At 39.0% G+C, this 12,472-nt stretch overlaps 1 protein-coding gene across 3 annotated transcripts in view; it reads left to right on the top strand.

Moving 5' to 3' along the window:
* Positions 1-12,472, top strand: part of RALBP1 (ralA binding protein 1) — a 74,729-nt gene that overhangs the window by 47,466 nt on the left and 14,791 nt on the right. For all 3 annotated transcript variants that reach the window (XM_045849934.1, XM_045849935.1, XM_045849933.1), the window contains one exon: positions 852-983. In XM_045849934.1, coding sequence (XP_045705890.1) covers positions 852-983 — 132 coding nt within the window. The remainder of the gene's footprint in view (positions 1-851; positions 984-12,472) is intronic.

Here is a 12,472-nt window from a genome sequence, read left to right as displayed (position 1 = left end):
TACATACCAATTAAGTCAGCATATCATGGAGAGAGCATAGCTTTTGAAATAAAAAAAACCTGGCTTTAAATTCTTGCTGTTTCCAACTGACTGATTTTAGGCAAATTGCTTAACCTCCTTAAGCCTTAGTGATCCCATTTTAAATTGGGCCCTCTCATAGGTTTGACATGAAGATTACAATAAATGAGATAATGCATTAAAGATGCTCATCATGGTGCCAGGCATGTTGTAAGCAGTCCAAAAACATTAGCTTATCCACACAAGGTTGCTATTATTGACCATGTTTTATGGATAAGAATACTGATATTTTAAATAACTTATTCTGATGCACATGGTTACTAAGCTATAGAACTAGGATTTGACCCCAAATCCTGTGCTTTCCCGCTTGCTACTCTGATAGGAAAAAAACCCTCACACAACAAAACTGTCATTTGGTTGTATGTGTATTTGGCAAGCTGAGTAAGAAATTCAAGACTGAATAAGAAATTTACTTACATTTGATTATTGTTACATCTTTTATTTGCAGACATGTTATTAAATCCCTGCTTGCGTTTTTTTTTTTTTTTCTTTTCACTTGCTCTGAGCTCCCATTCCTTAGTTGATCATGTGTTGGGAAAAGGGATGTAAATTAACTACTGTTTTCTAATGTAAATTAATGAGAACCCAATGACTAGGTAAAACAAATAAGAATTTTTTTTTAGTTAAATCCTTAAAAAATAACTTGTGCTGTTATTTCATTCTTTTAATGATAATTGACAAATAGTTGATTCTACATCTTTATAAATTACATGGTTTTATTTTAAGATGATAAGATATGAATGATCAGAAGTGTGTGGTTTATTGTGTTTTAGGAGTTTCTTTTGAATTGTTTACATCGAGATCTGCAGGGCGGAATAAAGGATTTATCTAAAGAAGAAAGATTATGGGAAGTACAAAGAATTTTGACAGCACTCAAAAGAAAACTGAGAGAAGCTAAAAGACAAGTGAGTAAATTTATTATTTTGGTACATCATATTTATAATAAAATATAAAGAGAATGTGCTGGAATCTTATATACTCTTTCACATTATTTCTTTAAAAAAATACAGTATATACATGTCTCTTGAAGTAGAGGTCCCTGGTGGGAAATTTGTTTGTTTAGATGTTCCTAGTTCTGGATTATTGGTTCTTCAGCTTAGTATCAAAGAAACGTTTCATTTAAACAAATTATATTACTAAAAGGTGTGTTGTCACTTCCTGGTTGGTTGTACCTGTAAACATCTTTCTAAGTATGAGAAGCTGTTGGAGAGTGATACATTTCAGAGACTGCTGAGGAATTTGAGTCAGCTCTTTGGAAGTACATGGTAGTGCTAAGGTCAAGAGGGATTTTCTTTACCTAGCAATAGGAAGAGTAGCATATGACTTTTGATTAAGTTTGGGGTACATGAATCAGACTTTTGATCTCCCTCATAGTTTAGTATATGTTGCCTGGCTCTGGGATGGAGTTTCCCAGCCTCACATAAGGCTAAGACTCCAAATCTCTGGACCCTCTTGCAACCCACATGCAGATTCTGTGGCAGGATCCAAGTAGCCCTTCCATGGAACATCAGTTAGCTTATATCAGACAGGGAGAGTGTGATTGGTGGTGGGTTGCCATCGTGATCATGTTAAAAGTCAAAGACTACTTAAGTACTTTTGTTGCTTTGAGGTTAGAGGTTTATAATGATGTGGAAGATAGCTTTGTCAGAAAAGAAACATTCAATAATTTCGCTTAATGTGGAGTCTAAAGAACAAAATACATGAACAAACAAAACAGAAACAGACTCATAGATGTAGACAACAGACTGATGCTTACCAGAGAGAAGAGAAGATGGGGGATGGGTGAAAAGTGAAGGGATTAAGAAGTACAGATTGGTAGTTACAGAACTGTCATAGGGATGTAAAGTGCAGCATAGGGAATATAGTCAGTAATATTGTGATAACTATGTATTGTGTCAGGTGGGTACTTAAAATTATCAGGGGAACATTTTGTAAATTATATAATCATCTAACTTTACACCTGAAAAGAATATGAAATAATAATGAATGCCAACTGTAATTTTAAAGCAGGAAACATTGATGAGATTTTTACACATGTACTCTAGGACTAGCAGACTAGCAGAAGCTCTCTGTGTATTTTGCTTCCAGTGCCTGTTTTTTATTATTATTATTATTATTATTATTATTATTATTATTATTATTATCATTACTGTTGTTATGATGATTATTACTCCCCTCATGATTCAACCTAGAATCAGGTTTTAGACTGACCAGCCAGGCCTCATGGTTGTTACTGTTAACCAGGTAGCATTGCCTGTGTCTTTAAATGAATGGTCTCTACCTAGGACAAGACTAATACAGCCTTGGCTTTTATTTCTCTTGCTTCTGGATCTTTCTTGGATAAAGGAATTTGATATAAAAAAACAGAAAGGGATGGTTTACCATTATCAGTTTTCTTGATATTATCTTTCCATACCTGATCTTTAATTCACAAAATACTCCAAGGTTCTGTTAAGTGGTTTTCAATTTTGAGGAATGAATGACTTTTAAAGATAGAAGTAAGTAATTCATTACATTAACAGATTAAAAATAAGAAAACACACATAATCATGTCAACAGAAAAACATTTGGCAGAGTTCAACATTCATGATAAAAACTCTCAGCAAACAATTTTTTCAGCCTGATAAAGGGTGCATCTGTGAAAAATTCTATAACTGATGTACTTAATGGCAAAAATCTAAATGCTTTTTCCCTAAGATTGAGTGTACAAGGCAAAGATTTCTGCTTTTACCACTTGTACCCAATGTTGTACTGGAGGTTTGTTTAGGTCAGTGTAATGAAGCAAGAAAAAAAAAAGGCGTACAGGTTAAAGAGAAATAAGTCTATGTATATGACATCATCACCTATATACTAGGGAAGACACAAAAACCCCCAGAATTATCTTCTGGAGTGTGGGCCCCTTGTAGTACAGGCTTCCCTCCTAGGTGAGTGTTCTAGGGACCCGTCTATATCAGTGTACCAGTTGGCCTTGTTGTGAGAGGCTGTGTTTGGCTTCATGACTTTTTTAAAGACTCTTTTTAATACATTTGCCTGTTTCATGATGGGTGATTTATGATTGCACCTGCCCACACTGTGCTGCTGAGTGTTCAGCAGTTTTTGAACAAAAAATGGCATGACCCTTATGGCCCACCCTCCCTATTCACCCGATCTCACCCTGAGGGACTTTTTTTTCTTTACCCTGGTGAAAAATCAAAGGGAAATGTTTTGCCGATGTGGAAGAGCTGAAACAAAAAATGACAGGAGCACTAAAAGGCATCAAAATAGACAAGTTCAAAAACTGTTTTGAGCACTGGAAAAATGTCTCGATAGGTGTATTGCATCAAATGGAGAGTACTTTGAAGGTGACTGAAGTTTAAACATGTAAGAATAAATACACAGTTTTTCATAAATAAATTCCACTTTTTTATGGGGCTACCCCATATAAAATTCTAAGGAATCTATAAAAAACTAATCACTGAATTTAGCAAGGTTGTATGGTACAAAACAGATATACAAAAGCCTATTACATTTCTATATATTAACAGTAAACAATTAAACATTGAATCTAAAAAGAAAAAAACAAGATGTAAATAACATGAAGCAATATATCTCAATATTATTAAGATGTTAGGTTTTCTCAAACTGATAAGTGGATTCAGTCCCAATCAAAATATAAACAGGTGGGTTTTGTAGAAATTAATAAGTCCTTCTAAAATTTATGTGGAAATACAAATGACCTAGGGTAGCCTAAACAATTTTGAAAAAGAACAGCTCTGGTAGAGTCACACTACCTGATTGTTAAGACTTACTACAAAGCCACACTAATCAAAGATAGACGTACTGAATAGAATATCATAAATAGACTCACGTGTATAAGGGCAATTAATTTTTTTAATGTATTTTATTGATTATGCTATTACAGTTGTCCCATTTCCCCCCTTCTCTCCCCTCCACCCTGTACCCCCTCTCCCACCCACGTTCCCCCCCCTTTAGTTCATGTCCATGTGTCATTCTCACGAGTTCTTTAGCTTCTACATTTCCCGTACTATTCTTGCCCTCCCTCTATCTACCTTCAACCTACATTCTATGCTACTTATTCTCTATACCTTTTCCCCCCTCTCCTCCTCCCACCCCCCCTGCTGCTAGCCCTCCATGTGCCCTCCATTTCTGTGGTTCTGTTCCTGTTCTAGTTGTTTACTTAGTTTCTTTTGGTCTTGCTTTAGGTGTGGTTGTTAATAATTGTGAGTCTGCTGTCCTTTTACTATACATGTCTTTTCTTTATCTTCTTTTCTTAGATAAGTCCCTTTAGCATTTCATAAAATAAGGGCTTGGTGATGATGAACTCCTTTAACTTGACCTTATCTGAAAAGCACTTTATCTTCCCTTCCATTCTAAATGATAGCTTTGCTGGATAGAGCAATCTGGGATGTAGGTCCTTGTCTTTCATGACTTGGAATATTTCTTTCCAGCCCCTTCTTGCCTGTAAGGTCTCTTTGGAGAAATCAGCTGACAGTCTGATGGGAACTCCTTTGTAGGTTACTGTCCCCTTATGTCTTGCTGCTTCTAGGATTCTCTCCTTCGTTTTTACCTTGTCTAATGTAATTATGATGTGCCTTGGTGTGTTTCTTCCTGGGTCCAACTTCTTTGGGGCTCTCTGAGCTTCCTGGATTTCTTGGAAGACTGTTCCCTTTGCCAGATTGGGGAAGTTCTCCTTTATTATTTGTTCAAATACATGCTCCATCTGTTGCTTTTCTCCTTCCTGTTCTGGTACCCCTATAATTCGGATGTTGGGATGTTTAAAGGTGTCCTGGATGCTCTTAAGCTTTTCCTCGATTTTTTTGAATTCTTATTTCATCATGTTTTCCTGCTTGGTTGATTCTATCTTCCTTCTGGTCCACTGTATTGTTTTGAGACTCAGATTCCTTCCTTTCACTATTGGGTCTCCTCCGCGTATCTTCCTGCATCTCTTTTATGGTAACCTGCATCCTTTCATCTAAATTGCACCCAAAATCAACCAATTCCGTGAGCTTTCTGATCACCAGGGTTTTGAACTGTGCATCTGATAGATTGGCTATTTCTTGGTCGCTCAAAAGGATGAGTCCTGGGGGACTGATCAGTTATGTTGGAAACATGTCTTATGTCTTTCCCTGTCTCTGGTCGCTCTTGTTACGGTGGGGGGCGGAGCCTTAGGTGTTCACCGGGGCTGGGCACCCTGGTCGCTAGATTGTGACGTTATATGTGTGGGTGGGGGCGGGAGCGGGAGGGGACATGGCAGTAGTTCCGTTCTCCTGGGCTCAGGCCCTTCCTTGGGATCCTGGGCTGTGAGCTCTGCCCTGGTCCACAATCGCTGCCCCACAGGGTCCACCAGCCGCAGCTTGCGTACTCAGGGATCACCGCTGCGTTCTTGCGCCCCAGATGGCTGTCGCGCCGATTTCGTGCCAAATTTTCCCTGACCTCCGCGCGCCGCCGACCCATGCCAGCCCCGCGCCCGCCTGGCTCGTCATCTCCTACTGGTCTGGATATACGGGTCTACTTCAACTTCCTGGCTGTCCGACTTCCATTCAGATAAATCCTCTCAGTTCTGAGTGATATTCTGTCTGTAAATTATTGTTGTTCTAATCTTGGTTGTGCGAGGAGGCACGGTGCGTCCACCTATTCCTCCATCTTGCCAGAAATCAGGGCAATTAATTTTTAACAAAGGTGTGAGGACACTTCAGTGGGAGAAGGATTTTCTCTTCAATATATGGTGCTGGAACCATTCAATATCTTTATGCAAAAGAAGAACCTTAACTCTTTCATACAATAGATATTAAAATTAACTCAGAATGAATCATACACAAAGACCTAAAGAAAACTTCCAGGGGAAGATACAGAAGATCTTACTGACTTTTGCTTAGGCAATGATAGCTTAAATGGAACTATAAGAGAAAAATTTGATAAGTTACAGTTCATCAAAATTTTAAAATATGCTCTTCAGAAGACTGTTAAGGGTGGAGGAAGATGGCGGCCTTACTGTAGGCAGCGTTTTTCTCGGCTTCTGTGAAGAGGGGGGAAACTCGCGGATCGGTGGAGAGGCAGAGCAAGAGGGCTGGATTGCCGAATCACTTTTGAAAGCAGGACATCAGAAATTATTGCACTCACTGGAAAACCAGACGGTAAGAAGGATACAGGACAAAAGAGGTCGGGGGTGCGCAGACCCCAGGCCCGCCCGGTGCTCCGGGCTCTGCCCCAGGGATCCCGGGAGAGGGAAGTTGCTGCTCCCTCCCTCCCCCGAATACGGGGGTGAGCAACTCCAGGGGAGAACGGGTTGCTAGAAGGAACAGATTGGCCAGTTGGACTGAGAAAAAATCGCCCAGGGAATATGAAATCCCGCCCAGAGGCCGAGAAGTGAGAGCCTCTAGCCAACAGGACCAGGGGCATCTTTAGCCTGGTGGAAGTGCAGAGCGGTAGTGAGCACAAGCCGGCCGCGCTCGGCTCGCGCCCCATAGGGAGGCAGGAATCGCGCGCTGCGATCCCAGGAGGGACGAGGGGCTTGGCGCGCTCCTTCAGTGGTGGCCCAGAGATTTCCAGCCAGCCCGACCGGAGAGCCGGGAAAGATGCCAACATTCCGTCGGAGAGCCGTTTGGCGGGGAACACGGAGCTGGAAACGGCTGGGCTCCCGCACCTTCATCGGGAAGACACTCTCTCGCACCAGTGTGTCTTGGAGCGCCCTGGGTACCTGACAGACTTGCTGAGTTCTGGTTGTGAGAGAGAGAAGCATTTCAAAGGCCCCTCAGCCAGCTGAAGCTAGCAAGATCAGAAAAACTGGTCTGGCCAGTTAGAAACCAACAAGAGGTTTTTTTGTTTGTTTGTTGTTTGTTTGTTTGTTAGTTTTTTGGTTTTGTTTGGTTTTTTATTGGTTTCTCTGGCTGTTGTTGGTTGACTGATTTTATCTTGTGTTTTATGTGACTTTTTTTTCAATTCTCATTATTTTTTATATCGCAATCCCTTATGTTTCTCTTCCATTCAACCTAATATTATTCTTTCCACTCCAAATTTAGCTCTCCTGCACCACATCTTCTGCTTTTCTTTCCTTTTGTTTTAATCTTGCAAGTTACTGTAAATTTGTATTATCTTTTTCTCACTTTTACGACATTTTTTTATTTTAATAATATTTTGGTACTCTTTTTTCTTTCTGTATAATCTTCTTTGCTTGGCTGGTTATACTGTCATTTGATAGGTTCCCTCCCTGGTATCTCAGTCACAAGATGTTGATAAGTTACTATCCTTCATCTGCGTTCCATTAATACACTTCTCAAGGTTCTATACTCTTTATTCTTGTTATCTAGACCTCATCGATTCTGCCACAAGACTGTCACTTTACTATTACTGCTAGTAAGACCTAGTCTATACAATTGTAAATGCTTCTCAATACCCCTACCTGATCTCAGCCCACTTTGCAATTTTCTGAACTATACTATTGTGGGGGGTTGTCTCTATTCTTTTACTCACTACTCCTATATACTAATCTTTAGTCCAACCCTACCTTAGAAGCTGACCTCCCACAGCCTCACAGCTTTCTAGATCCAACTAACAATCCTCTCGTCCCCCAATAAGAGTCTTACCCTCTTTCCATCCTTTCTAAAACGTGGATAGGGGGGTGGAGGATCACAGCTACACTATAAGGAGCCAAAGGATAACCCATCTCTTCTCTACTGGCTGCTAAAGTAAATATCATAGTATACTATCTTGCTGTTTTAAACCATTTTGCCTTACTCCTCCAACTGATCCCAAAAAAGAGTAGGGGGAAGCTGTGACCACCAGGATACACGAAGGAGATTGCACCACTGAAACACACAAAAAATTCTACCACAGAAGTTCACACCATAAATACAGGGAACCAGAACAGTTCAAATTAACAAACAAGAAGAACAAAGAAGAAACCCACGAACAATGAGAAAAACAAAGAAACAACCCCCCAACTGAAGGGAAACGAGGAAGCCTCAGGAAAAATGCTAAATGAAATAGAGGCAACCCAACTATCAGATAGTGAGTTCAAAACAATGATTACCAGGAAGTTCAATGAACTCACAATGAGCTTTCAGAAATTAGAGGGAAACTACATCAATCTCACTGCAAACTACATAAACATGAAAAAGGAAATAGAAACTCTCAAACAAAAGGTCAAGAGGAAATGAAGAATACAATTTCTGAACTGAAGAACACAGTAGAAGGAATGAAAAGCAGGATTGATGAAGCAGAAGATCGGATTAGCGAGCTGGAGGACAAAGTAGAAAACAGCATCCAGAAAGAGCAAGAAAAGGAAAAGAGGCTCAGAAAGAATGAGGAGGGATTAAGAGAAATGCAAGACAATATGAAACGTAATAATATCCGTATAATAGGGATACCAGAAGGTGAAGAAGAAGAGCAAGGGATCGAAAACCTAGTTGAACAAGTAATGAAGGAGAACTTCCCTAATTTGATGAGAGAAAAAAGTCACACAAATCCAGGAAACACAGAGAGTCCCAATCAAGAGGAACCCAAAGAGACCCACCCCAAGGCACATCATAATTAAAATGACAAAATTTCAAGACAAAGAGAGAATCTTAAAGGCAGCAAGGGAGAAGAAGGAAATAACATACAAGGGAGCCCCAATAAGGCTAACAGCTGACTTCTCAATGGAAACACTTCAAGCCAGAAGAGAATGGCAGGAAATACTTCAGGTAATGAGAACCAGAGGTCTGCAACCAAGGCTACTATATCCAGCAAGGCTCTCGATCAAGATTGAAGACCAAATAAGAAGCTTCCCAGACAAAAGAAGTCTAAAAGAATACACCTCGACCAAACCAGCTCTGCAAGAGATTCTAAAAGGACTGCTTTAAGGAGGAGAGAAGAAAGAGACAGAGAGAGAGAGAGGGGGGGGGGGAACACACATACATAAAAGACAATGAATAAGTACCTATCAATAATAACCTTAAACGTAAATGGATTAAATGCTCCAATCAAAAGACATAGAATAGCTGATTGGATAAGAAAAAAATGACCCACATATCTGCTGTCTACAAGAGACCCACCTCAGGATAAAAAGACCTACACAGGCTGAAAGTGAAGGGCTGGAAACAAATCTTCCAAGCAAATAGTCAGGAAAAAAAAAGCTGGGGTAGCAATACTCATATCAGACAAAATAGACTTCCAAAAAAGGTCCATAAAGAGAGACCCAGAAGGTCACTTCATAATACTCAAGGGAAGAATCCATCAAGAAAACATAAATATTGTAAATATATATGCACCCAACATAGGAGCACCGAAATACATCAAGAAAATCTTAGAGGACTTCAAGAAAGATATGGACAGCAACACAATTATAGTGGGAGATTTTAACACCCCACTATCAAAAATGGACAGATCTTCTAAACAAAATATCAACAAAGATATTGTGGCATTGAACAATACCCTTGATGAAATGGATTTTACTGATATCTACCGAGCCCTCCATCCAAAAGAAGCTAAATATACATTCTTTTCAAATGTGCATGGAACATTCTCAAAGATAGACCACATGATAGGACACAAAACAAGCCTCAAGAATTTCAAGAAAATTGAAATCATACCAAGCATTTTCTCAGACCACAAGGGACTGAAGCTAGAAACCAACCCCGAAGGAAAAAAAACCAAAAACACTCAAAATCATGGAGATTAAATAGCATGCTATTAAACAATGAATGGGTCAAGAATGATATTAGGGAAGAAATCAAAAGGTTTCTGGAAACAAATGAAAACGAACTCACTACAACCCAAAACTTATGGGACACAGCCAAGGCAGTCCTGAGAGGGAAGTTCATAGCGATACAGGCCCACCTAAAAAGGTTAGAAACTTTCCAAACAAACAACCTAACCCTACGTCTACAAGAACTCGAGGAACAACAACAAAGACAGCCCAGAGCAAGCAGAAGGAAGGAAATAACCAAGATCAGAGCAGAATTAAATGATATAGAGACTAAAAGCACAATTCTAAGGATCAATGAATCCAAGAGCTGGTTCTTTGAAAAGATAAACAAAATAGACAAGCCTTTAAGCAGACTCATCAAGAAAAAAAAGAGAAGACCCAAATAAACACAATCAGAAATGAAAGAGGAGAGATTACAACAGATACCACAGAAATACAAAGGATTGTAAGAAATTACTACGAAGAACTGTATGCCAAAAAAATTTGAAAACCTAGATGAAATGGACAACTTTCTAGAAAAATATAATCTTCCAAAACTCAATGAAAAAGAAGCAGAAAGTCTGAACAGACCAATAACAACAAAAGAAATTGAAGCAGTAATCAAAAAACTCCCAACACACAAAAAGCCCGGGACCAGATGGTTTCACAGGAGAATTCTACAAAGCATTTAAGGAAGAGCTAACCCCTATCCTTCACAGACTATTCCAAAAAATCCAAAAAGATGGGAGTCTCCCAAACTCTTTTTATGAGGCCAACATCATCCTAATTCCAAAACCAAATAAAGACACAACAAAGAAAAGAAAACTTCAGGCCAATATCACTGATGAACATGGACGCTAAAATCCTCAACAAAATACTGGCAAACCGCATCCAACAATACATTAAAAAGATTATACACCATGACCAAGTGGGATTCATTCCAGGGATGCAAGGATGGTTCAATATTCGCAAGTCAGTAAATGTAATACATCACATAAACAAAAGCAAAGACAAAAACCACATGATCATATCAATTGATGCAGAAAAAGCATTTGATAAGGTACAGCACCCATTCATGATAAAAAACACTCGGCAAAGTGGGAATAGAGGGAGCATTCCCTCAACATAATAAAGGCCATATATGAGAGACCTTCAGCCAACATCATTCTCAATGGGCAAAAAATTAAAACCTTTTCCATTAAGATCAGGAACAAGACAAGGCTGTCCACTTTCACCACTTCTATTCAATATAGTACTGGAAGTTTTAGCCACAGCAATCAGACAAGAAAAAAGAAATAAAAGGCATCCAAATCGGAAAGGAGGAAACAAAACTATCACTGTTTGCAGATGACATGATAGTATACATAGAAAATCCTATTGACTCTACCAAAAAACTGCTTGACCTAATAAATGAATTTGGCAAAATAGCGGGATACAAAGTCAATATCCAGAAATCAAAGGCATTTCTGTACACCAACAATGAAACTGCAGAAGCAGAGATCAAGGAAAAAATCCCATTTGAAATAGCAAAAAGAAAAAATAAAATATCTAGGAATAAACCTAACCAAAGAGGTAAAAGACCTGTATTCAGAAAAACTACACAACACTGAAGAAAGAAATCAAGGAAGACACAAACAAATGGAAACATATACCGTGTTCATGGATTGGAAGAATTAATATCATCAAAATGTCCATACTACCCAAAGCAATTTACACATTCAATGCAATTCCTATTAAAGTACCAATGGCATATTTCACAGACATAGAACAAACACTTCAAAAAATTTATATGGAATTATAAACGACCCCGAATAGCTGCTGCAATATTGAGAAAGAAGAGTAAAGTAGGAGGGATCACAATACCCAACACTAAACTATATTACAAGGCTACTGTAATCAAAACAGCCTGGTACTGGCATAAAAACAGGCACATAGACCAATGGAACAGAACAGAGAGCCCAGAAATAAGCCCAAGTCTCTATGGTCAATTAATATTTGACAAAGGAGGCAGCAACATAAAATGGAATAAAAATAGCCTCTTCAACAAATGGTGTTGGGAGAACTGGACAGCCACGTGCAAAAAAAATGAAACTTGAGCACCAACTTACACCATATACAAAAAATAAATTCAAGGTGGATAAAAGACTTAAATATAAAACATGACACCATTAAAGTCCTAGAGGAGAACGTAGGTAAGAAAATCTCAGATATTTCACGAAGAGACTTTTTTAATGACGTGTCCCCTAGAGCAAGGGACATAAAGGAAAGAATAAACAAATGGGACCTCATCAAAATTAAAAGCTTCTGCACAGCTAAAGAAAACAGTATGAAAATTAAAAGAGAACCAACTGTATGGGAAAACATATTTGCCAATGACACCTCAGACAAGGGTCTAATCTCCAAAATATATAGAGAACTTACACGACTGTACTCTAAGAAGACAAGGAATCCAATTAAAAAAATGGGCAAAGGACTTGAATAGACACTTCTCCAAGGAGGACATACAGAGGATCCAAAGACACATGAAACGATGTTCAATATCGCTAGCTATCAGAGAGATGCAAATTAAAACCACAATGAGATACCACTTCACACCAGACAGAATGGCCATCATAAACAAAGCAACAAACAACAAGTGTTGGAGAGGTTGTGGAGAAAAGGGGACCCTAGTGCACTGTTGGTGGGACTGCAGACTGGTACAACCACTATGGAAAGCAATATGGAACTTCC

This window comes from Phyllostomus hastatus, unplaced genomic scaffold, assembly GCF_019186645.2.
Source record: "Phyllostomus hastatus isolate PE091 unplaced genomic scaffold, TTU_PhHast_1.1 phas_contig_80, whole genome shotgun sequence".
Lineage (NCBI taxonomy): Eukaryota > Metazoa > Chordata > Mammalia > Chiroptera > Phyllostomidae > Phyllostomus > Phyllostomus hastatus.
The sequence above is the reverse complement of the archived record's forward strand: the minus strand, read 5'-3'. Positions and strand labels throughout refer to the sequence as shown.